Here is a 27,744-nt window from a genome sequence, read left to right as displayed (position 1 = left end):
AGTACTTCTTTTCATTTCTGAGGTATATGTAGTGTATTTTCATTTAATCTTCACGTTTCATGAATGAAATCAACAAATATTGATCAAGTATTGACTTGATTAGATATCAAATTAGTTTTGTTTAAAAAATGAGAACTAGCTTATTTTTGCCTGTCATAAAATCAAAGCCCAATTAAAATTTATTTGCCAAATTTATATTGCTGCTTTCTAGGTCTCCTTTAATCAAAGAATTCCTAAACATGAAGAAGAAAGGGGAGGGGAAGAAAATGAGGGAGAATTCAGCATTGTGATAAGGAGTAAATGTTATGTTTAGAATATTATGCACAGTGCCTGGCCTATGATAGATACTCAATAAATGCGATTATAGACCTTTATTATTCTGCCTTGTCTCTCCAAGGCCTCTTCACCAGGAAGATACAAAGGAGGTCAAACTCACAGGGCTATTTAAATTTCTTTTACTGCTTGGCTGGCTCACATCTGCGGGACCCTTGAGCATCCTGCACTGTAAGTTCCACACCAGCATCTCTGGGACTCTCTGGACATGTCTATCAGGTGTATGAGAACTAGCCTGCTGACTGCCCTGCCATCTGCCTGTGCCTTGCCTGTCACCAGCACACCCTGCTTTCAGTTGCCACAGCCTGGAAGCTTCCCCTGATGGGAGAAGAGAGGTCCAGTTTCTCTGCCACCCATCTGCTCTGATGACCTGAGCAAAGCTGACAGCAAAGTGTGGGGAGAGAACCATCTCTGTGTTAACAGCTGTGGGAGGGATGCTGAGCAGGGCTCCTTGTGACCTTCTGTGTTAGAAATTTACAGACAGAATGATCATTTTTAAATAGGCATTGATGTTTTCTTTCCTCTCCCCAAGAAACAGACAAGCACCTGCATCCCAGGGGCTGGGCTGGGTGGGGACAAATAGCTACCTTTACAGGACTGAATCCCCATCACTAGTTACGCTAGCACCTTTCTTGGGGTCTGCAGTTACTGTCCACAGCCCCTCCTTGAGAGTCATCCTAAGCTCCGAAGTATTGATATCTTCCTCCAGTGTCTCCAAGGGACCTGGGTCCCCTGAGAACATGGGGCCCCTGATGGCGCTCTTAGTGATGTCTACTCTTTCATTACTGATACTGGTAGGTTTTGCTCCCCCACCACCCCTGTCTGTTAATTTAACTGGAGTTTTATGCATTTTGTTGCTATTTTCATTGACTTTATTGTTTTTCTGATTTCACTTTCATTGATTTTTGCTCTTATCTCTATATATTCCTTCCTTCTGCATACGTTAGATTGAATTTGTTCTTCTTTTCCAATTTTTTAATGTGGAAGCTTAGACTATTGATTTGAGACTTTCTTTTTTTAATATGAGCATTTAATGTTATGAATTTTTTCTCAAAGCACTTCCAATTGTTATACTTTTATTGTTATTCATTTTAAAATATTTTCTTATTTCCCTTCAAACTTCCCTTACCTCTTTGACCAGTGGACTATTTGTATAGTATTGTTTAGTTCCTAAATGTTTGGATGTTTTCTAGCTATCTTTCTGCTTTTGATTTTTTAAAAATTCTTTTATGGTCATACATATTTATTACTGTCTACATACCTGAGTGCTTTCAATTATTTTTTTTATTTAGGTTTTATATAATGACCCAGAACATGCCCATATAGGCACTTTAAAAGAATGTGACTTTTGCTATTTTGGATAAGATTGTCATCTGTTCAAATCTGCTGGAGATTTTTGGAGTTTTTCTCTCCTCAAATTCCTGGATAATATTGATTTTTGTTTGTTTGCTTTAGCAACTAACCTCATTAGATACAGATAAAAAATTCTGTGGAGCTGGTTTCACCTCAGGTCAGGTCTCAAAGTGACTGTGATACAGCTTTAGGTCTGACTCATTCATGTGCAGCCTGGGCAGTGAGCCCAGAGCCCTGTTGGTTTGTACACAGAATTTAGAGCATTTGTTTCTCCAGTTCTGGCCTCTCCAGGGTTTCCCACACACTGTCCAGTTCCCAGGGCCACTGGTACCTGGTTCCTCTGGCCAGAAAAATGGGCTCCTCGTAGAGTTTACTTGGATCTGTTCTTCAGTTCTATGTGAGTGGCACTACATCACATAGTAGTGGTGAGATAAAATAGAGGAAACAATAATGGAGCTTTCCCCCATCATCTTTGGGACACAGAGAATGCTTTTTGCCTGATTCTCTGACCAGAGAGACTCAATTTTTTTTCCTCAGGGCTTTAGGTGTTCATACCACAACCACTGCCATGAAGTTCCAGACTGGGGCCACCCTTATGTTACAAATAGAAAAAGAAGAGGAAAAAATTGGGATGTGTCCCACACTTTTCAGGTTGCAGGGGGCCCCCTTTCTTGTTTTGGTTGACAAAGGTAGGTTCAGAGTTCTGATGTCTCTGACTGCTGTCCAGTTCCATAACTGGGGCCACTTTCCTGGGAGAAGGGTGAAATAAAGGAAGAAAAATGACCCCAAATACTGGTTTTTCAATTTTTTACTTTCCTCTGCTTACTTGTCAGATTTCTTAAGTATCTGAGTTTCATTGTGTCAGTTTTAGCCCTAGTTAGAGAAAGAGGGTACAAAGGGCTTCATTTTGGCCAACAACAGCAGTTGCAGTAATATTAAATACCTAACAATTACTGAATTCTACATACAATTTGCATCTTCTTGTCCTTCCCTTTCTGGGAAGGCTTTTTAAAATGCCGAATTTGTGGGGATTTTGGAGATGCTGTGGGAATCCGACTTCTGCTTTCACCGAGAAGTGCTGAGTGTTTCATAGCGGGGAAGGGGGATGTCCGTTAGTCCATATGCAGCTCTTTCGCAAACTGATAACTTCAACCTCTCAAAAGTCATTATGATCCAGTGTCCATGCAGTGTTCCTATGTGTTTCTGTGTTTATTTTCACATTTTGGAAATATATGGTGCCTGTAATACTGGGTGTAACTGTTGGTTTATTTGTCTGTCTCCTCCTGAGGGTCCTCGAGGGCAGAGAATTTTTTTCAGAGGCTGGTGATCATTTGTTAAAAATTGTCTGATTTTGCCTTGAAAGTGACTTTCTTGGCATGAGTGCTGGCATTTTTCTTGTCTGTTAACCACGTCTGAGGCTGATAACCCGTCACCCATCTCTGAGAGCTATCCTGTGATCACAGGCTCTGCTCCCTAAGAGAGGGTCAACTCTTCACAAACATCCGTGTTCTCAGCAGTCAGGCGTGGTCACACTGAATATGCTCTACTTCAGGCACAGGTAAACTAAACCACTGGCAAAGCCAAGTGTCTTTGGACTCACCCTAAAGTTACTGATCACCATGAAGAAGTTGAAATAGAGAATCTGGGTCAACCCAGACTCATTGTAGCAGTTCTGATCTCAATTGCCCTCAGCTGCCTAGTTGACAGCTCAATATACCCTTACACTCATTTTTACTCTTGTATTAAGACATCACTTAATAGGCTTTCTGACTTCCTCTGTATCTCTGGCTGCATGAACAACCAAATGCAGCCACGTGCCATGCTTCACCCACATCCTTGTGCTCCCCCACCACCATATCATTTCCCTCTTCTCATGGAGCAAAAGCCCTAAAAATGTTTTCTCATTTTTTTTTTTAATTTACAATCTACTGGTTTATGAGTGTAAGGCAATTTTATGTTATTTTTCAAGTCTTTTACATACTTGGGGAACTTCGCCTTCAAGAGGGATCAGCAAGATGTCACATCAGCCATTCACCTCCATGTTCTAAATTGAGCGCCTACCCTGTTTGGCTGAATGCTCCATTCATATCATTGGGAACAGCTCCACACCCTCAGAAGCTACATGGAGTTGCACACACACCTCACACCATCACAAAATTTCCTCAGATGAGAATTTGATTTCCTCCAGAGCATTTTAAATTCCAGCAAATGGGCTCTATTAAAAAAACAAAACAAAACAAAAAACAGGAAATGCTGCAAAGGCCTGTGCCCTTGTCTTTCGTTCAAAGCTAATTTTGTGCTTGACTCAGCAGAGAAGCCTGTAGTCTGGACAGCAGAAACCTGAACTTCCCCAAGAACAAACAGGGTCCCTAAGTCTCCCAGTGAGCCTGGCGCTGAGTCAGCTGGGCAACTCAATGTCTCTGCAGCTCCCCACTCAATCACTTTTTAAAAATTTTTTCTTCCTTTTTTATTGAGATATAATTGACCTGTTACTGTGAGAATAGAAAGAGCAGGAGTCCTGCTGTGAGCTGGTGTCCCTGGGTTTACAGAAGGACCTGTGTGCCTGCCTCCCTTTCCCTCTCCATGCTGCACCAGCCACAGCTGGCTCCCCACCCCCAGTTTCAGCCTTGCCTTGCACCCCCAGGCTATACCAACCCTACCACTGCTCCTTCTGTCACCAGCCATGAAAAAAATGCTGACAAAGTACTTAACTGAACTAAACTGGATTGAATTCAGGGTCTAAGTGTGTTACTAAAAAAAATCATCAACATAAACTTTTGGAAGGCCTTTCTTGAAAACATATCCAATGGAAACTTCCTTACCTTTCAAATGACTGATAGCATATGCTGTGAGACACTCTATTTGTTATCCATTTTCACTTTTGTTTTGCAACAATAATATTTAAATTATTTCATCTATCTTCTAAAATTTCTTATGAAGGTAGAACTCTAGAACTCCAGTGTTTAATATCGCTCACCTGAATCTAAAAGTTTCTGCCATTTTCACATTTTGGTGTAAACTTCTTTGCTCTTCCCCTCCTCCTGAAATTACGGTGTCAGTGGCAATGAGTCTTCACAGATCATGGGCTTTTAAGAGCCAAAGGCCTTACAGATCATCTGAATTAAGAGTGGGGGACACACATGTATACCTGTGGCGGATTCATTTTGATATTTGGCAAAACTAATACAGTTATGTAAAGTTTAAAAATAAAATAAAATTAAAAAAAAAAAAAAGAGTGGAATGGGGATAAGAAGCATATGTTCAGTCATGTCTGACTCTTGGCAATGCCATGGACTGTAACCTGCCAGGCTTCTCTGACCATGGAATTCTCCAGGCAAGAATACTGGAGTGGGATGCCATTTCCTCCTCCAGGGGACCTTCTCAACGTAGGGATTGAACCCATGGCTCTTGTATCTCCTGCATTGGCAGGCAGATTCTTTACCACCAGCGCCACCTGGGAAGCCAAACTAGAGCGAGTTGCCTGCAAAAGAGACTTCTGCTGGTCAGGTAAGCAAGGAGTAGCTTCAAACAGAAAGACAGATATCCATCATAAAAGAGTGAAATTCATCTAAGCAATATTATAATATGTTTGGTTATTTTTCTTAAATTCCAAGACCCATTGATTTCCCTTATTTGCCTAGTCTGATTCTCCATGGAAACCATGCACACAGAATCTGTTTGTATACATAAATTCATCCTGAAAACATTTACCAAGTACTTATGAAAATCAGGCATTGAGTTAGATCGTGGGCATGCAAAGGAAGGCTTTTCTATGAAGGCCTGTTTTGTACTCCTAGGGAAAATTGTAACCAGCAAAGCCTACTGGATACCCAGGAAAAATATTAGTAAGATGTAATCTAGGTGATAAGGCCTAATCTCTTTTGTGCTTAGTTCCACTTCCCTATAGGCGGCGTGTGCAGAGGCCTGGTACCTAACACATCATCAGATTCGAGTTCCCAGTGTGAGCCACTGCACTGACACCTCAACTTGGTGGGCTGCCTGCAGAGACACTGCACCTGACACTGCGAGGTGGAGCCCTGAGCAACATGACTGTGCCTGCCCCTGGAGAGCTCCTTACTCTTCACCTCCAAACTCTATAAAGCAGCCCTTTGGCGAAAGCGTGTGTCTAGAACACAAGCTCATACCTCTCCATTCTCCGATCAAAGGCTGAAGCTTTCCTTTGCTTCTGCACCAAACTTGGTTTTATTCCATTGGTGCAAGCAACACCGAGCAGGAGAATCCTTGTTGGGCCCCAGCTCAAAAGGGTTGGAAACCAAATGAAGGTTAATAGAAGGAAAGCCACTGAAATGTTGATCCTGCAATGCAAGTCTTTATCCTATGGTGGAGGCATAAAGGAGGAAGCAGAAATTTCATTCCTATTTTTCTGATCTGGAGAACAGAATAGGTGACCTTGTGAAAAGTCTTTGTATACTTTTACTGAACTCTCATATTTATCTTCTGAAATAGACTCAGTTAAGAAAACTGTTATAATGCCAAAAATTTCTTGCCTTAATAATAACTACATTCATTTTCCTGCAGGAGGGGGTGGTTCTAGAGAAAGCAATGTTTCTTCAGTGAGGATCTCTTTCTACTTTTCTATCACCTTGCTTCTGACTCAGGAGGGCTGTGGATACAGCCAATATGAGGATGGTTTTGTGTGTATGTCAGAAGATTTCTAAGTATGAAAGTAATTTCATACAAGTGTGTATGAGTCCATAATTAAAAACCACCTAAACTGAGAAAGTGGCATTAGCTAAAACATTGTAAAATCAAAGTTTATTTTCTCTTGGGTGCTAGTAATAGTAGGAAAATAGTGCCTAGGGGAAAAAAAAAATCACCTGTTGAGGGGAGTAGAGTGTGGAAAAGTCCACTGGCTTGAGATTGAGTCCCCAGCCTAAGTAGATAATCTGAGAGATTGGTCTTACAAGACAAGTTTTATACTATGGCTGTCCACCATCATGGCTTTATCCAATTATGTGAAAAAGAGCTTCTGGGAAGCTGCTCTAGGCAATCCAGATAGCTACTATCATCTACCTCAACCACCAGCCACCTCCTTCCTTTCCCTCCACATCTTCCCCTCTTCCACCATCCCTTTCTTTCTCCGAACCTTGTTTCCAGTAGCAGGAGTGAGAGGTAGAGAAAAGAGAGAGAGTGACTTGTTAAAGAACCAAGCCACAAACCCTTGCCTCTGTTTACCCTTTCTCCTACTTGACTCTCTTAAGTCATCTATAAGAACAGGAATTTAGAAAAATATTTGCAAACTCCATCTAGAAGTACTTTCACCAACCTCCACCCAATGAGCCTGTGACATTAGGTAAAATTTGTACACAGGAAATCAACTCCCTTGATGGTATTCGTGTCCTTTTTAAAAGCAGTTATTTTTCTATTTTAATTTGCCTTGCCTTTACTGGTGAGAAGTTAATCAGAAGCTATACTTTGGAGACCTGAGATGGTTGGGTTTCTTATTTTTACCTAAAGGGAAAGTAAACTGAGTAAATTCTAAGTTATTTTAAAGGCAATGTGATCTGGCCACACCAGCTTTTGTAGAATAAGCCATAAGTGAGAGTTGCTCAGTCGTGTCTGACTGTTTGTGACCCCATGGACTATACAGTCCATGGAATTCTCCAGGCCAGAATAGTGGAGTGGGTAGCCTTTCCCTTCCCCAGGGGATCTTCCCAACCCAGGAATTGAACCCAGGTCTCCTGCAATGCAGGCAGATTCTTTACCAGCTGAGCCACAAGAGAAGCCCAATACAGTCCCATATTTAGGCTGTGCACATTTCTGTTTTTAGCAGAATGGCTTTTTAAAATTAAAGATATGAAATTAGCTAGCCCTGATCAGAGAAACAACACAATAGTAAAGCTTCTGCAAATTGACATAGCAAAATGCTGACAATGGACTCTAGAGGGGGCAGAGAGTCCCTAAGGAATAAAGAACCCCGACCTAGGCAGCAGTTCTCTGTGCTGATCTTCAGTCGGTTCCTGGACTTTCAAAAGAACAATAAGCAGCGTAACTGAACACTTAACTCTGTTTCATACTCTTTACATGTGTTACCTCATTTTCTTTTTCTTCAAAAGGCCATTTTGAGGGATAAACCTTTGTTACCTCCATTTTGAAGATGGTAAAATTTTAAAATGTTAAATGAAGTGCCCAGCTAGTGAATGACAGAGCAGGGATCCAAACTCAGTCTTAATTTAGATACTGATATTTTGAACTTGATCCTCAGAGCACCTAATACAGTGTTGGATACTTGAAAATAATTAAGACTTTGTTGATCCATCTGTGGGATAATTGACTCAGCAGGTGAAGAATCTGCCTGCAATGCAGGAGACTCAGGTTTGATCCCCAGATTGGGAAGATCCCTTGGAGAAGGAAATGGCAACCCACCCCAATATTCTTGCCTGGAGAATCCCATGGACAGAGGAGTCTGGTCGGCTACAGTCCATGGGGTTGCAAAGAGTTGGAAATGACTGGGCACACAAGCAAACTAGTAATAACTGTGTAAGAGGGACAGTAAACAGGAAAGGTGGAGAAGGCAACGGGGAGCCTGGTAGGCTACAGTCCATGGGGTCACTAAGAGTCGGACACGACTGAGCAACTTCACTTTCACTTTTCACTTCCATGCACTGGAGAAGGAAACAACAACCCACTTGTGTTCTTGCCTGGAGAATTCCAGGGATGGGGGAGCCTGGTGGGCTGCCGTCTATGGGGTCACACAGAGTCGGACACGACTGAAGCGACTTAGCAGTAGCAGCAGCAAACAGGAAAAGAGACCTAAAGGGATCACTCACCACTCAATTTTTCTAGTTATTTTCAACATTATTCCTTAACGCAGTATTTACTGAAATTTTACTAGGGAGTGCCTAGTGTATCTAGTACAGTGCCAAGTACTGAGGTGGGTGGAAAACAGAAATAAATATGAATCTTGTATTTTAGTAACTCACAGCTCAATTAAAGACTCCCAAGGATAGTCAGACAACTTAAATGGTCAAACAACATGGCAAAGGGAAGTGACATTAGCAGACTACGGAGGAGCTGGCAGGACCCCAGCTTCCAGGAGGAGGGGGCTTCTGAGCAGAGACGTGAAAGATGAGCAAGAGGAGAGCAACAGTTAAGGCCCTGACAGACTTGGGGGAGAGTGTGAGCACAGGCAAGAGAAAGGGACATGGTGATTTCAAGCAGTCATTGCTGCTGCAGTGAAAGTGCTGTGTTGGGAGTCTCAGTGTATCCGTGGTCCTGGACAGGGAGGGAGGGACGAAATCAAACAGAACCTTCTAAGGCATGGGAGGTGGGAGTTGGATGAATGAAATAGCAGAGGCGTGGGGGCAAGGGAGAGAAGCAGGAATTATGCTTCTATCACTGTGAGTAAATCACAATGTAAAAAAAAAAAAAAGAGTGCAGTTCATGTCCTTGAGTTCTCTTCATTTCTCCTTTGGATTTTTCCTATTTTCTATTAAAGTGAAAGTGAAAGTGTTAGTCACTCAATCGTGTTGGACTCTTTAAGACCCCACGGACTGTAGCCTGCCAGACTCCTCCATGGAAATTTCCAGGCAAGAATACCAGAGTGGGTTGCCATTCTCTTCTCCAGGGAATCTTCTCAACCCAGGGATCAAACCCAGGTCTCCTGCTTTGCAGGCAGACTCTTACCCTTTACCAGGGACGCCCCCTATTTTCTATTAAAACACATGCAAACATGAAACACATTTCATTCACGAAACAACATGACCTACAAAAAGTGTTAAGGAATCAGTTTGCTGAAATAACATACCTACAGAAAGTGTTAAGGAACCAGTTTGCATGGCAACCCACTCCAGTATTCTTTACTGGCGAATTCCATGGACAGAGGAGCCTGGGGAATACAGCCCTTGGAGTCACTAAGAGTAGGACACTATTTCATGACAAATGTTATAATACGTCATAGCCAGCAGATGGCACTAGGCATATGTAAAATAAACATTTTGTGCACTATAACTTTTTAGTGGACATTCCTGCCTAGATATTACCAAAAGAAATTGCTTTTATAATACAGCAAATCATTTTGGTAAGCATGGGGAATAAACATGAACTATGTTTCAGATTATGATAGCTTTGCTTTTCAGTATACTAGAGAGAAGGCAATGGCAACCCACTCCAGTATTCTCGCCTGGAAAATCCCATGGACGGAGGAGCCCGGTAGGCTGCAGTCCATGGGGTTGCCATGAGTCGGACACGACTGAGCGACTTCACTTTCACTCTTCACTTTCATGACTGGAGAAGGAAATGACAACCCACTCCAGTATTCTTGCCTGGAGAATCCCAGGGACAGAGGAGCCTGTTGGTTGGGTTGCCATCTATGGGGTCGCACAGAGTTGGATACGACTGACATGACTTAGCAGCAGCAGCAGCATAGAGTGTCTAATAAAGCTCAGCTGTTACATTTAAGATAACTGGACTTAGCTAGAGTAATTTGTGATCAAATTTCAGTGTTTAAATCCTCAAAGAAGCATGCATGTGTATTTACTAAGCTTTGATGGTTTGAATGCCTGGCTTCTATGGTTCACATAGCACTTTATTCTGGAAACTCTGAGGTTTGACTAAGGTCCAGGGTGTGAGAAGCATGGGCATCTCACAGTCATGCAGTCCCCCTCTCCTGACAACAGCTACCACGATATAGCCCCAAAAGGGATTACCTTAAGGGCCTCAGTGAACTTCTAAAAAGAAGTTTCTTTGGAGGCACCATCTCTGAGTGGTCAGGAAAATTCATGGAAAACTAGATTTTCCTACAGTCAGAGTTGTTTTGTTTTGTATTTATAAGCCCTGCACACACACAGAACAGCACACCTCTCCAGAATCCCCGGCAGACTGAGACAAAAACCCTGAGCTTGCTCTGCTTGGGATTCGGGCCGGCATCCACCTAGGTTAGTTCAGATTTTCCAGGAAACAGATGCTGAGAGGGGACAAGAGGCTTACTGGAAGGGGGATCAGCTGTTAGAGGAGGGAGCTGGATTGGTTAGGGAAGATTTTAGGAATGAGGTGGATCTGATACCTACAACAGAAGGAGCAAGAAAGGAGAGCCAGGGGGATCCAACCAGGTCTTGGCTTACTCAGCAGGGAGTTCCAAAGTCCAGCACTGGGCAGGGACGGCCAGGCCCTGGTACACTGCTATGCCCTGTCACCGGCTGAGGACTTCCCGAAAGAGTGTGACCTTGGCTTGAACACTAGTGGCAGATGCAGAAGGGGCTGCAGGAGGAGGCTGTCAGTAAACTGCAGATGGACAGTTAGTTTTTTCCCAGAAGAAGGTCTGAGGGCTGGTGTACCTTTGTGGCTGCCACACTAACCTAGTTAAAACAAACTCCATTCATGTTAAGATTCCCTTTGTATTCTTAGGTCTCTCTCAGATGAAGGCGTGTGAACAAGCTATTTCTTTTCCAGTAATTGAGGTGCTATTTCTGTACAGATGTTAAGTCCTAGATTCTTGGGTTATGATTCAATCCAAAATATTCCATGAAGGGCCCTTCAGCTTCATTTGAAAAATCTCAATGTCTATATGTGAATCATACATACCACTTTAATGGAATCAAAAAAAATAAAGACTGCTGTCTGTGTTTAAAAGTTACAGATGAATTTTAGTATCAGGCAAGCATAATAAGGAAGTCAGTATCTGCAAAGGCTCCTCTCAGTTCAGTTCAGTTCAGTCGCTCAGTCGTGTCCGACTCTTTGCGACCCCATGAATTGCAGCACGCCAGGCCTTCCTGTCCATCACCAACTCCCGGAGTTCACCCAAACTCATGTCCATCGAGTCGGTGATGCCATCCAGCCATCTCATTCTCTGTCATCCCCTTCTCCTCCTGCCCCCAATCCCTCCCAGCATCAGAGTCTTTTCCAATGAGTCAACTCTTCACATGAGGTGGCCAAAGTACTGGAGTTTCAGCTTTAGCATCATTCCTTCCAAAGAAATCCCAGGGCTGATGTCCTTCAGAATGGACTGGTTGGATCTCCTTGCAGTCCAAGGGACTCTCAAGAGTCTTCTCCAACACCACAGTTCAAAAGCATCAATTCTTCGGCACTCAGCCTTCTTCACAGTCCAATTCTCACATCCATACATGACTACTGGAAAAACCGTAGCCTTTACTAGATCGATCTTTGTTGGCAAAGTAATGACTCTGCTTTTGAATATGCTATCTAGGTTGGTCATATCTTTTCTTCCAAGGAGTATGCGTCTTTTAATTTCATGGCTGCAATCACCATCTGCAGTGATTTTGGAGCCCAAAAAAATAAAGTCTGACACTGTTTCCACTGTTTCCGCATCTATTTGCCATGAAGTGATGGGACCAGATGCCATGATCTTCATTTTCTAAATGTTGAGCTTTAAGCCAACCTTTTCACTCTCCACTTTCACTTTCATCAAGAGGCTTTTTAGTTCCTCTTCACTTTCTGCCATAAGGGTGGTGTCATCTGCATATCTGAGGTTATTGATATTTCTCCCGGCAATCTTGATTCCAGTTTGTGTTTCTTCCAGTCCAGCATTTCTCACGATGTACTCTGCATATAAGTTAAGCAGGGTGACAATATACAGCCTCGACGGACTCCTTTTCCTATTTGGAACCAGTCTGTTGTTCCATGTCCAGTTTGAACTGTTGCTTCCTGACCTGCATACAGATTTCTCAAGAGGCAGGTCAGGTGGTCTGGTATTCTCATCTCTTTCAGAATGGATATATACAGTATTCTAGTAACTGTGTACATTTTGTATTTTTTCTAATCTTTGTAGTTAACAACAGGGGGAGAAAACGAGGTAATTTAGCACAATACAAGAGAAACAGTGAGGCCAATTTGAAGTTCTAAACAAGGTACTGCTGAGTAATAAAAATCTTGACCTTTGAAAAAATAAAAACAAATTTGCATTTATCTTAACTATTAAACAACATGAATATTTGATATGCAGAGGCTGTCAAATACTCTGATGGGCTGCAAAAACAGAATTCTCATCACATGGAGGCTATCTTAAGGACATGAAGAAGCCACTTTATATTGCACATTTTTAAAATATATTCTGAATTGTAACAAAATTTCTATGAATGATATCTTTCTTCAGTCTATAATGTAATTTTTAAAAAGCTATTACCACTCCTGAAAGATCATGTAGTTTCTTTTTACAACTATTATGGATTTTCCAACTTTCCCTTTGTGAACATGAATTACTTTTATAGAAAAAAATTTTAAAATAAGAATAAAAAATAATAATCACTTTCTATCCAGTCTGGTTGTTCAATATAGGCACTGTCATATCATCTGCCATTTAAAGAAACTAAGTAATACATTATGCAAATGTACGCTCATCTACAATTTGAGAATTTGACAAGTTGTACTTCAGTCTGATGATGCTTGTTTAAGCACCCTAGAACCACTACAAGAGAATCTGAGGTTTAAGAACCACTGATGTGGTATCAATGCCTTACTTTGAAGGGTATAAAATATATCAAACATTATCAAGTATACACACATCTTAATTACAAAATGAAACTTACATACTTAACACCCAGTTAGAACAGGGACATTTAAGCACCCAGGGTTCCTCTGGATTGCACTCTCTCTTAGAAGTGATTGCTGGCCTAACTCTCGTATGAATTCTGCCTATGCTTTTATTGTTTTGCTACACATGTATCTCCTAATATTCTTGTTTTGCTTTTAGGCTATTTACAAATACCATTTATACTTACACATGCATACACATACAACCATTGATAACTTTTTTATTCTTTTTTTCAAAAATGTATGTATCTGTTTTTGGCTGCCGTGGGTCTTCATTGCAGCATGGGCTTTCTCTAGTTTGCTGTGAGCAGGGGCTGCTCTGTGTGGTGAGTGGGCTTCTTACCGTGGACCGTGGTGGCTTCTCCAGCTGCAGAGCACAGGTTCTAGGCAGGTTTCAGTAGTTGTGGCATATGGGATCTTTCCAGACCAGGGATTGAACCCATGTTCCCTGCATTGGCAGGCAGATTCTTAATCACTGGGCCACCAGGAAAATTCCAAGCTTTTTATTCTTAACCTTATATTGGAGATTCATTCCTATTGACATGTGAATAGATGATTTACCCCTGTATAATATTCCATTATATGGAACTGTTTTGTTTTACTCACTCACTCTATTGGTGCCTTTAGGTTGCTTCCAGCTCCCTCTACCAGGTACAAATAATGCTTCCATGAACATTCTTGGGTTTGAAAATTTAATAATTCTGCCTTCTGTAACCTATAAAAAGCAGCTCAGATGAGATCAACAATAATGGTTTAAGAAATTTCATACATAAAACACAATTTACAAAGTCAATGGTGTCCAAGCATGAAATTATGATCATTGAATCCTTTTTAAAAGCAGTGGAATCACTGAGATTTTTAAACGTGGCATTTAATATTAAATATGACATCCTGGATATACTATAAAGTATATTATATAGTATAAAGTATATAGTATAAATTATAAACTATTTTAGACAGGCTGAAGCATCATGCCAAGCTTATTGAGGAGTAGGTAAACTAATATGACATTTTTATTGACTTGACGGAATACTTAATGACAAGACAGAATCACCAACAGTGAGGATCTGTAACACAGCTGGTCTCAGTGCCAGGCTGGGCTTTCATAAAATATATGCAGACAAATGTAAACAGACAATGTACAAGAGGAAATGGAACCATTTACAAACATGAATAGGTGGTCCAATCACACAAACCATGGGATAAATGCAAATTAAAATGATAATACCATTTTGGGTGTCACAAATTAGCAAAAAATCATTAATAAAAAACCCAATGCTAACGAGTGTTGTGAGATGAGCATTATCACACACTGATTTTTGGTGATGCATACAATACTTTTGCAGAGGTAATTTGAGGCAAACTGCATTGACAGTATCCATAGTGTTTTATTGAAAGAAATTTATGGGAATGTACCCTAAAGAAATAATTTGAAAATTAAAAAAAGAATTCATGGCAGTGTTCTATACATATCTTATATATTGTACTATGATATCTACATAGTCACAAAAGTGGAAACAGCTAAATAATGGTTAAGATACAAATATCTGTGCATATATTTATATACAAAATAGGGCATTATGGAGCCATTAAAAATAGTTTGTATGTAACATTTCCATATTTATTACATGAAGAACAAAAGATAAAACTGTTTACATTAACACAACAAAAACTTATGCCTAAAGACTGGAAGGAAACAATGAGATATTAATAATGTCTTGGTGAACATTTTCCCCTTTTGAATTTTTTGTTTTTTTCAAAACTAATTTTCCATAATGAGTTTGTATGGCTTGTATAATACAAACATATAAAATATAAGCATAGTTTTATTATTAAAATTAACATGAAAAGTAAAGTGAAAGTCACTCAGTCATGTTCAACTCTTTTTGATATATAGTCCATGGAATTTCCCAGGCCAGAATACTGGAGTGGGTAGACATTCCCTTCTCCAGGAGATCTTCCCAACCCAGGGATTGAACCCAGGTCTCCTGCATTGCAGGCGGATTCTCTATCAGCTGAGCTACCAGAGAATCCCCCATGAAAAGTATTCAATGATTTTTGATGTAGTGTTCTTAGCAGCAAAAGACTAGCATATAACACACATATTATTTACTGAAGCTGTATATCAGCTTCTGACAACTTGATGGTGGAGGGAATTACTGAACTTGTGCACAACTCACTTTTATCATGGTTTCAAGTAAGTGTGCAAAAATATGACCATAGGAAACTAAGGAAAACGCTTCCTTGCACTGAGGAAAAATCTACCCATTACTCAACAAACAGCATTCATGCATATTTTTTTCAGATTTCCAAAGAATAGATAATAAAATGTACACAGACAAGAATGTAATAACCTAATTTATATTTAAAAAGTAAGCAGTGGTCCAGTATTCTTACTTATAGACACCAAAGAAAAGTAGGACTATTTGCATTAGTATATGAACCTATTTACTGGGAAGGAATGGAGACACAGATGTAAAGAACAGACTTGTGGCCGCAGTGCGGGGAGGAGAGAGTGGGATGAATGGAGAAAGTAGCATCGACATATATACACTGCCATGTGTAACACAGATAGCTGGTGCTAAGTTCCTGTATAATACAGGAAGCCCAGCCAGGCACTCTGTAATGACCTAGACGGGTGGGAGTTGGGGATGTGAGGGAGGCTCGGGAAGGAGGCTCAAGAGGGAGGTGATATATGTATAATTATGGCTGATTTGCATTGTTGTATTGGCAGAAACTATCATAATACTGTAAAGCAATTTCCCTCCAACTAAAGAATAAAATTTATTTTTAAAGTAGGACTATTTGGAATTCTGAAATGAGACAACACACCAGGTAACACGGTATTACAAAACTGGCTATTGGTGGGTAAGGGAGAAAGAGTGAATGGGCTAACAACTGTCGAGGGCCTGTATGTGCTCTAACACATCATCTCACTAATCCTCAAAATGACTCTGCCAAGTAGGTAGTGTGAGTCTCCTTTTTGTGTTAAGAAACTGAAGTTTTCAGAGTCAAGCCACATAGCCACGAATAGTGCCTGACATACATCAAGTGTTCAAGAAATATCTTTTCGATGGATGGTAGGTAATATACCTAGTAAATGAAAGTTATCAGGATTCACAGTGAGATCCAACTGGTTACAAAGCCACACTATTTCCTCCATAGTACATTGCCTTTTGTGTGAGACTACACAGAATTGTTTTAAAATGGTCAAAAAAAACACTATCAATGTAAACACGGTCAGGAAACCATGATTTCTACTTTCATATCAGAGTGATTTCAATTTCCAAATGTGTTTTAGTAAAGAATGAAGAAAGACAGAAAACATATGCCAGGATCTTCAAGGGCTTTTTTAATTTAAAACATATATAGCACGTGAAAATAACATAAATTCATATTAATACATTATATTTATATGAAATATGTTTTAGTTAATCCAACTCATCCATTTTTGTTGCATCCATTTTTGTTCTAGCAATTTCTTTTAAATGTTGCTTATGAAAATACTATCCAAAATGTGCTACTTTAATTTCATTAATCTTAGGTGTTGTAGCTTTTTTATCTCACATTTACACCAAATGAAATATTTGAAAATGCTAAAATAATGCTTTCTTATTGGCTTTGCATCCTGTATTAAAATAGTTTACAACTATAAAAGTTGAAAATGACTTTATTGATTCCCTATATATAAATCCATGTAAATATACTTGTACTGCATATTTTATTAACTGATAAAGTTCTTGAAAAATTCTACCAACTTCTTTAGAATAGTTCCTATGAAAGCATCATCCAAAATATATTTCAATTTTTGTGTTAGGTGTTCTATCTCCTTTACTTCTTTGCCCCATACTTAGATCAAAACAAAGTATCTGAGATGTGAATATAAATACAGTTTTGTATTCTTAGCTGTTCTGTATCTTGTATTAAAATATTTTACAATTATAATAAAAGTTGAAAAATAATTTATTGGTTTTCCTGTATATGTACTTTTCTACCTACTATAAATGAACTAATCTATGGAATTAAGTAATTTTGCTATCTCAAACACAGAGAGGGCCAAAAACAAGAGAATTACAAACATTCCAAGATTATTAAAGTAGATGCACATTAAAATACTACAGATATGGCATATTCAACATCTATCAATCAGAGAGAGTGTTTAACTTTCCACTTGGCAACCATATTTTCTAGATAACTACCACTTTTCAAAGCATTACTGTTGGATAGGTTTTATACTGGAAGAGAGGATCTATGAAACATTACTGTCCTCATCCAAAACCAAAACTAAATAAGGACTTAAAACATATTATTAAAAAAGATGGTGACGGGGGTAAAAATGACTATGACCAATGAGCTACAGGACTTCAAGATGAAAATGCCTTTGCTTCTTCAAATTTTATTTGATAAATTTAACTGGGTTTTCTTTTCTGATTATGCTTAAGCCCTAAATTTGGCTGTGTACTATAACATTTTTACTTGGATAGTAAAAGAAAAAAAAAACACCACTGTATTCTAAAAGACAGATTAATAAATCTGCTGAACTTAAATTGAGAACTGATCAGTGGAAAATATCTGGCTGGATAAATAAATTTAAAAAGATTGAAAACATTGCAAAATAAGCTGTTTTGAAAAATATTTAACTTGAAATGATAAAAAAAAGTTGTTAAAAGCTATTAAAGATCTTTCCTGAGGGCTACTAAAGGCAAAAACAACCTTAATATACACATGGTTACAAACAAATTTCCTCACAAAGATAGAGGTTGTGATCAGTAGCAGGATCTTAGGGAAGTGTCATTTCAGAAACTGCATTAGTCTCTTTTAAGTGTTTTAAAGAGTTTGAGTTGGTACATCCTAGAACTAGAGAAAATTAGAAGCAATTCACCTAGTTGGATACAAAAGGACTTATATATTCTTGATTTATTCAATTTCATTGTTCTCTTACATATATTTTTCTTCTTTAAAACTTTAAGATGAACATTTATTTATGGAATATGAAATTATTTACTCATTTATATGATAAGTTTAATAAGGCTGACATTCAATGGAAAACAATGAAATAATTTACCTTTTAGAAATTAGAAAAACTTTAAATCATTTTTCCTATCTTGTTTTTAAGGGTCTCTTATTAAAGCTTGTGATTTTTATTAATGTAAATAAACTAAAGTGATTTTTTTTGTGCACCTCTTTGCACCATAGTGTAAAGGGCAGTCTTTTCTCAATTAACTTTTAACACTCTGTACATACTATTCTGAAACACTGTGGTGAAGTATGGCCTCGCATCCTTGAGCAAGATGCTACATAAGGGAGGGTTAGCTGAGTTAGAAGGGTCTTCCACATCCCAAATTTCAAGCATACTACAACCAGGCCTGAAAAAATAAGCACATATATATATATATAAAAAATGCATTCATATTAGAAGAACTATAATTATAAAATATCTCAGATTTTTAGAGACTAACATTTAATGAATTAAAGATCTTAGTGCATTTCAAAAAAACATGTTTAAAATTTAGAGATATTAATAATAAAATGAAATTATGCTATATTTTTATATTCCAGTTAACCAAATAACCAATATATTATTGAATCAAATAATAAGAGCTTAATGTAATTCAGATATATATATTTAAAAATCCACCTTCAAAGTGAAATATAAATGAATATATGTTCTAAGCGGTACTGCCATCCAAATATAATACCCGTTTACAGTAAAATGAGACAAATTAAAGTTAATAGTTGATCTAATTCCTGATGAATTACCTACTTCATATTCTTGAACTTAAATTTTGAATTAAATTAGCATGATAACATATAAAGTCCAAAGTAGGAAAGAGAAGCTCTTCTGCCACTGTTACTCCCCTCAACTCTTCCCTTTCTGAGTGGACTGAATGAGATATTTCTCACTAGAGAGTAACCCTGCACGGGAATCATTACAGGGAAGAAGTCAGACAAAATCAGTCTATACTGAGGTACAATTTATGTACAATAAAATCCACCCAGTTTATGTGTAAATTTTCATAAGCATGGGTAAATGTGTATAAGTGTGTGAGCACCATCATAATCATAACACGGAAAATTTCCATCACCTCAACGAGTTCCCTTGTACCCTTTTATAGTCAATCCTCTCCCTGAAGCATCAGCCTAGGTAAGTGCTGATCTTCCTTCCACACTATAGTGTTGCCTTTTTAGAATATGCTAGAAAATACATATTTAGCATATGCTACACACATGGTTACTCAAGTGGTGACATTTTTATCCTTTCTACTTCAACCTTTCTTTCATGTATTTGTACTTAAAATGCATCTTCCTGTAAGGAAGGACATAGATGGGTTTTGCTTTTGTATTCAGTCTCAATCTCTGACATTTGATTGGAGCGTTTAGTCCCCACTCACATTTGCAAGTACTGATATACTTCTTCCTATACATTATTTATTAGATTTTAAAATTAGATACAAAAATTAGCTACTAAAATCTCAAAACTTAGCTCTTCAAAAGTCTCATATAGCCAATTCCTAATTATTCATAGGAGAAATGAAAATTCTTAATGTTAAGATTAATACAACTAAGGATTTTTTAAATCAAGGAGACTAAACAAAGGCCTGAAGATATTCATTACACATCTCAGAATAGGATGTATTTTTAGGTATTCAAAATTTAGAAATTAAAACTTTAATTAGAAACATTTTCTTATTATGTCCTTTTGAGTTATGTGAAACTTTTCTTATATGTCTTATAAAGCCAATGTAAATCAACTGTAGTAGCAGAATGCTAGTATCTCACTTTGCTATAAATTCAAATCTGTATTTTAGATATCTAATAAAAGTTTAAAAAACTTGAAAATTATGGAAAAAAGCAACATTCAGATGTTAAAATGAAAGAATTAGGATAGCAAAATACACTATCATTTCTGAAATTACATTATGCTTAAATAGCATAATTCCATGCAAGAATTTTAAATAAAATGCCAAGATAACAATTTAATGGAATTAATTTAGAATAAAAATTTTTAAAGAATCAGGACTGCTATAATGAAGTAAAACATTCATTGCTTTAAAATATACCATATATCATAGAGCATAGGGCTCATACTCACTTAGTTCTCACAACACACCATGCCTCTTCTAAAATGTAGTAATTTACATGTAACTCCACCAACTTGTCTCTCACTTCTTTTGCAGATTTTCGACTATATGCGGAGTAAACTATTTTTGTCCGAGCTCTTTAAATTCAAACAAGTTAAAAAAAAGTTTCTAAATAAGTGATAATAGAGTTGACTAAAGAAATTTTGTTATCAAATTAAAACCCCAATGCTTACTGGATGGAGCACTGATTATACATGACCCCAAACAGCATGAATTATTTGCCGATAGAAACTTCCACATTTTACTTGTATTTTAAATGTTCTAAAACTTACAGAAATTTGAATTTTGCAGGTACTGATTATCAGCATATAAGCCAGTTTAGAGTTTAAAGATAGGTAGCAATATAACAGTTCAGAATATAACTGAACTAAATTTAAATTAGTTTTGCATAATTTATAAAATAACTAATCTGGAAGAAACTCAGATAGAGGCTAAATATAGTGAAAATACAGATTTCAGTAGATAATTTCATTTAGAGAAGATCTGAAAGACATATGAGTTGAAGTTGAATGTAGTAAATAGAATAATTAGACAGTGAGCATCTACAGTAGTAGTCAGGTAGAGAAAGTACCCTAACAGAAGCTTGAGAAACAGGAATGCTCACCAAAATATGGTAGACAGATGATTTAGTTCTAAGTGGGAGTTTTTATAAAATCCTAAGTAAATGATCAATTATACATTAGACTTTTCTTAAGAGTTCAAGCATACAGAATGCCCAATCTTCAAAGCCAAACATAAAACTTTAATTTAAAATATTACCTTTAACAAAAAACCAAAGTCACATTAAAAGGAAAAGATTATCCAATTACTAGGATGATTAAAATAATTTTTAAAAGTCACTTAAGGAAAACAAAACTTTCAGATTTCAGTGGAAACTAGGGTTCCCATAATCAACTAATAAAAGAGCAACCCAAATTTTCATAAAAGCATTTAACATAGTGGACTTCATAAACTCTTTTTACCTGTGAAAAAAAGGCTAATCATTGACCACCAGTAAGATCAAGAGTGGTTTCTTAAATCAGGCAGAGGGGCTGTGGAATCTGGAATAGGGGTTGGCAAATGATGGCCATGAGCCAAGTCTATTCCCTTCTTGTTACTACTACTTAGGAGTGTCACTGGAACACACACACCCACAGAAACACACAGAGGCTAGTCATAAATGTGATCTATTTTTTACTTTGAGCAAAATTCAGTTTTGCTTTTTTCAGTTTTCAGCAATTTATTAAGGTTGCTTTAGCAGGTACATGTTGTAATTTCTGAATTGTTACTACTTTTTAACTTCTAGAATGAACATGAGCATGAAAGAATGTGTGTGTGTAGATAAACATTTTCCCCATTCCTATGAGTCAGTAGAAGTCCTTGGTGTGTCTGGTTGTAATATTCTATCAGTTGCCCACCTCAAGTCTGCATCCTCATAATGTGGGTGATTCACAATGGGGTGAAGAGTGGAAAGCTTGACACTTGCCATTATAGGCATGGCACCAGCAAAAACAGCATCTGGAAAACAAGATTATATTTCTTAACAACATGTTTTAAAGAAAACCAAAAGTTACTCATCTGTAATATTTGAACCCAGTTAAGAAAGATGTGCTGTGCTTAGTTGCTCAGTCATGTCCAACTCTTTCTGACCCCATGGACTGTAGCCTACCAGGCTCCTCTGTCCATGGGATTTTTCCAGCAAGAACACCAGAGTAGGTTGTCATTTCCTCCTCCGGGGGATCTTCCCAACCCAGGAAATCAAACTCAGGTCTTCTACATCGCAGGCAGATTCTTCACCGTCTGAGCCACCAGAGGAGCCCGGGAATACTGGAGTGGGTAGCCTATCCCTTCTCCAGAGCATCTTTCCAACCCAGGAATCAAACCAGGCTCTCCTGCATTGCAGGCAGATTCTTTACCAGAAGAGCTACTAGGGAAGCCCAAGAAAGATGAAGTACAGTTAAAATAATAATCATTGACAGCATTCTTTTTTTTTTTTTACTTAATATTTACTGATGGTCTACATAATAATAGCCATCTTTTGTTAAATGTTATCTTGGTGCCATACACTTGGTGATTATACAATTTAACTTGTACAGCTTTGGGGGCGGGTTCTATGTTATTCCTGTTTTGTAGATTAGGAAGCTAAGAGACAGCAAAGCAATTAGCCCAAGACAGCACAGCTAGGAACTATCACTAGAGCACACTGGCCTGTTCAAGTGCTATACTACAAAGACGCGACTGGAAAGAATTGTAAAATTTCATATCTTGTTCCAATAGTCTAAAGTTCTAGGAACTAGAAGACTTATAAAGGGCAAGTCTCACGGTACATGTTTTAAAGTGAGTTTCATGGGTTATGAACTGTAATCCTGAGAACTTGCCAGATGAAGGCATTGTTTTCTTCTTCAGATCACTTTTAAATATTCATAACTAAGTCTTGACTTTATAAATATATATATTTCATCAAACCCTTTCACTATGTGTTAGTAGTACTTTCTGGAGTAATACCAGGTATGAATCCATTGCTTTTTGTTTATAACTAGCAATACACCAAAATCTACTGTGTGGCTTCAGTTTTAGTTGTATTTCTTGAGAGACAAAAAGACCAAATGGAAAGAAATAAATATGATTTATTATAATCATATAATAAATGATTATATAATTATGAAGATCATTATCACTTTTAATCAGCAAAGCAAAACCACCAATAAGAACTAGGCATATTACTCAGATCTACTGGAAATAATTGAATATTTATTTTCAAATATAATTAACCATTCTAGATGTAACTTTGAATGAATTTGTTGTTGCTCTTCAGTCACTCAGTCATGTCTAACTCTTTGCAACCCCATAGACTGCAACACACCAGCTTCCCTGTCCTTCACCATCTCCCAGAGCTTGCTCAAACTCATGTCCATTGAGTCCGTGATGCCATCTAACCATTTCACCCTCTGTCATCCCCTTCTCCTCCTGCCTTCAATCTTTCCCAGCATCAGGGTCTTTTCCAATGAGTCAATTCTTCGCATAAGGTGGCCAAAGTATTGAAGCTTCAGCTTCAGCATCAGTCCTTCCAATGAATATTCAGGATTGATTTCCTTTAGGATTGACTGGTTTGATCTCCTGGCCGACTCTCAAGAGTCTTCTCCAACATCGCAGTTCAAAAGTATTAGTTCTTCGGCACTCAGCTTTCTTTATAGTCCAGCTCTCACATCCATATATGACTAGTGGAAAAACCATAGCTTTGACTAGATAGACCTTTGTCTGCAAAGTAATGTCTCTGCTTTTTAACATGTTGTCTAGGTCTGTCGTAGCTTTTCTTCCAAGGAGAAAGCTTTTAATTTCATGGCTGCAGTCACCATCTGCAGTGATTCTGGAGCCCAAGAAAATAAAGTCTGTCACTGTTTCCATTGTTTTCCATCTATTTGCCATGATTGGATACCATGATCTTCATGTTTTCAACACTGACTTTTAAGCCAACTTTTTCACTCTCCTCTATCACCTTCATTAAGAGGCTTTGTTAGTTCCTCTTTGCTTTCTGCCACAAGGGTGGTATCATCTGCATATCTAAGGTTATTGATATTTCTTCCAGCAATCTTGATTCCAGCTTGCACTTCATCTGGCCCGGCATTTTGCATGATGTGCTCTACATATAAGTTAAATAAGCAAGGTGACAATATACAGCTTTGACGTGCTCCTTTCCCAATTTAGAACCAGTCCATTGTTCCATGTCCAGTTCTAACTGTTGCTTCTTGACCTGCATACAGGTTTCTCAGGAGGCAGGTTACGTGGTTTAGTATTCTCATATCTTGAAGAATTTTCCATATTTTGTTGTGGTCCACACAGTCAAAGGCTTTATTTAGCGTGGTCAATGAAGCATAAGTATATGCTTTTCTGGATTTCTTCTGCTTTTTCTATGATCCAACGGATGTTGGCAATTTGATCTCTGGTTCCTCTGTCTTTTCTAAATCCAGCTTGAACATCTGGAAGTTCTTGGTTAGTGAAGCCTAGTCTGGAGAATTTTGAGCATTACTTTGCTAGCAGGTGAGATGAGTGCAATTGTGCAGTACTTTGAGCATTCTTTAGCATTGTCTTTCTTTGGGACTGGAATGAAAACTGACCTTTTCCAGTGCTGTGGCCACTGTTGAGTTTTCCAAATTTGCTGGCATATTGAGTGCAGTACTTTCACAGCATCATCTTTTAGGATTTGAAATAGCTCAACTGGAATTCCATCACCTTCACTAGCTTTGTTTATAGTCATGCTTCCTAAGACCTACTTGACTTTGCATTCCAGGATATCTGGCTCTAGGCAATTGATCACACCATCATGATTATCTGGGTCATTAAGATCTTTTTTGTACAGTTCTGTGTATTCTTGCCACCTCCTCTCTATATCTTCTGCTTCTGTTAGGTACATATCATTTCTGTCCTCTATCGAGCCCATCTTTGCATGAGATGTTCCCTTGGTATCTCCAATTTTCTTGAAGAGATCTCTACTCTTTCCCATTCTATTGTTTTCCTTTGTTTCTTTGCATTGATCATTGAGGAAGGCTTTCTTATCTCTCCTTGCTATTCTTTGGAACTCTGCATTCAGATGAGTGTATCTTTCCTTTTTTCCTTTGCCTTTCACTTCTCTTTTTTTCTCAGCTATTTGTAAAGCCTCCTCAGACAACCATTTTGTCTTTTTGCATTTCTTTTTCTTGGACATGGTTTTCATCACCACCTCCTGTACAGTGTTATGAAACTCTGTCCATAGTGCTTTAGGCACTCTATCAGAACTAATCCCTTGAATCCATTTGTCACATCCACTGTATAATTGTAGGGATTTGATTTAGGTCATATCTGAATGGCCTAGTGGTTTTCCCTACTTTCTTCAATTTAAGTCTGAATTTGGCAATAAGGAGTTCATCATCTGAGCCACAGTCAGCTCCTGGTCTTGTTTTTCTGACTGTATAGAGCTTCTCCATCTTTGGCTGCAAAGACTATAATCAATCTGATTTCAGTACTGGCCATCTGGTGGTGTCCATGTGTAGAGTTGTCTCTTTTGTGTTGGAAGACGGTGTATGCCTTCTCTTGGCAAAACTCTATTAGCCTTCGCCCTGCTTTATTTTGTACTCCAAGGCCAAATTTGCCTGTTATTCCAGGTATCTCTTGACTTCCTACTTTTGCATTCCAGTCTCCTGTGATGAAAAGGATATCTTTTTTGGTGTTAGTTCTAGAAGGTCTTGTAGGTCTTTACAGATCATTCAACTTCAGCTTCCTTGGCATTAGTGGTTGGTGCATAGACTAAGATTACTGTGATATTGAATGGTTTGCTTTGGAAACAAACAGAGATCATTCTGTTGCTTTTGAGATAACACCCAAGTACTGCATTTTGTAATCTTTTGTTGACTATGAGGGCTATTACATTTCTTCTAAGGGATTTATATCTCTTCATATGCCTTAAATTAAAAAATATATAAATAAACTGAAGTAAACATATCTATATTACTGTAAGATTCAATAATTAATGATAAAAAGCTCTTAGACAAGAATAGTAGTTCTCAGTCAGGAGTAATTTTGTTCCTGGCAACTTCTGGAGACATTTTTGGTTACCACACTGTTAAGGGAGAGGTACTACTGACATCTGATTGGTAGAAGAAAGGAATGCTGCTAATGCTGCTAAATATTATTCTGCCAGTGTAAAGGGTAGCCCCGAATTTCAAAGTTGAGAAACTCTGGGCTAGAGGGACCCAAGCTCAGGACCAGGGTCATCCAGAAGAAACTAAGGAAGCCTGTCCAGTAAGAACTGGAACCACAGAGAAAAAACTGTCTATGAAACAGAGGGAAAGGGAGAAATACTCCTTAGCTGCTTCTTTCCTCTTGGGAGTAAGGCATCAAATATGAGCATGACAGGGAAACCACAGGATCTTTTCTATAATATATTTAAATCTCCAATTAGCCTACTGCATGTATTAGAAAAAAGTATCCCTTCTGATCTGACAGAACCTCACTAACACACGACTTGTGAGTGGACCACAGGCTGGATTACAGTTCCCTCTTGTCCTCTCAACTGAGCACCTTTGTGCTGTGTACAAACTATGCAAAGCTACATGGTAGACCTGAATGTAAGCTCTAGTCTCACCTTAATTATAGAATCTCAAGCTTCTTTTAATAAAACCTGTGGTAACCATGAGAGAACTCATAATACAGAGATGAGAAAAATTGGTAGGATCAAACAAGAGGCAAAAATGAGGTAAGAGTTTGTAGGAAATCTCTTAGAAGGATAAGTTGCTAAACATAGGCTTTCTTTGACAAGAACCCAAGACAAACACTGGAACAAAGACGCAAACAAACATGAAAAGAACAGATACCTTTTAAAACTTTGGAAAAACAGCTGTAAGTGGTGAGGGGTGAGAGAGAGAGTAAAGGCAGTAACTACCTTGTACCTTATAGGGAAAAAATAAAGTATTAATTCAAAAATTCTGATTAAACTAGCCTGGAAGCTCTAAGACTTAGAGTCTAAGTGATGAGGCATTGTCAACTGTCATCCTTTGAAAGCCACAGACCAAATATTTGAGTTGAAGTTTACAAGAGTTTACCTTAATGATAGCTAATTAGTAGAATGATGACTATCAAATAAGAGATAAGAGGAAAGTGGCTCAAAGAGTCACAAGATAAATTTAAATAAATCATAGTGAAGAAATTAAGCCAGAAAAAACTGTCTTGGACAGGTCTATACAGTAGTTGCAGAAAATAGCATAGAATATATTCATTCTCTGGAAAGGTATTTAAAAATGAAGTAAGTATCAATCTGCTTGAGGTGGTCTTAGATAAAGACTGTAAGAAAAGAAAAACTAAAAGAATATTTTAAACTATTTAAAAGTAGCATGTATAATCATCTTTTTGAGATGAGTTAGTGAAAAAACCCGAATGTCCAAGATTTTAACCCTTCTGTATGTGACTGGCTTTATAGATATGAAGCAGAGGGTATGCAGTGGTGGAAGCAATGGGAAGGTACTGTTAACCTCCCCACAGTCAAAACTGGTTTCTCCAGTCGCCTGTCACACGGTGCGAAAGTTTGTCATTAAAGGTTTTTTACTTTGAAGTGTCACTGTTATGATTAAAATACAATAATAATCTCAGAGTTATAGCATATAACTTGTGAACAATTATTAACTCTAGATATCAATTAAAATTCTTTTTGACAGGTATCCAGGAGGGGTTTAAAGAGGACACAAAATTTCCTTTTGGAAATTTGATTTGGTGAATGCTGCAATTAACACACTAAAAATGTGTGAAGGTATGAATGCATGTGTTTTTTTAAATTGCATATATATACACATATATATATGAAATGATAACTATACAATATACACAAATGTATAACAACATATAATGTGTATAAGTGTATGTGTGTGTGCTAGCTATACATATAATCAAAACAGCTACATAC

The 27,744-nt window shown here is 38.0% G+C and overlaps 1 protein-coding gene across 1 annotated transcript in view; it reads right to left on the bottom strand.

Moving 5' to 3' along the window:
- Positions 1–18,174: 18,174 nt before the first annotated feature.
- DPY19L2 (dpy-19 like 2) overlaps positions 18,175–27,744 on the bottom strand; it is an 84,978-nt gene continuing 75,408 nt past the window's right edge. The window contains exons 20-22 of the mRNA XM_055590423.1: positions 21,734–21,833; positions 20,288–20,413; positions 18,175–18,560 (exon numbers count right to left, since the gene is read on the bottom strand). Of these exons, the coding sequence (XP_055446398.1) occupies positions 18,410–18,560; positions 20,288–20,413; positions 21,734–21,833 (377 nt within the window). The 3' untranslated portion in view covers positions 18,175–18,409. The remainder of the gene's footprint in view (positions 18,561–20,287; positions 20,414–21,733; positions 21,834–27,744) is intronic.

Source organism: Bubalus kerabau, chromosome 8 (genome assembly GCF_029407905.1).
Source record: "Bubalus kerabau isolate K-KA32 ecotype Philippines breed swamp buffalo chromosome 8, PCC_UOA_SB_1v2, whole genome shotgun sequence".
Classification (NCBI taxonomy): domain Eukaryota; kingdom Metazoa; phylum Chordata; class Mammalia; order Artiodactyla; family Bovidae; genus Bubalus; species Bubalus kerabau.
This window is presented reverse-complemented; position numbering and strand designations above follow the sequence as displayed.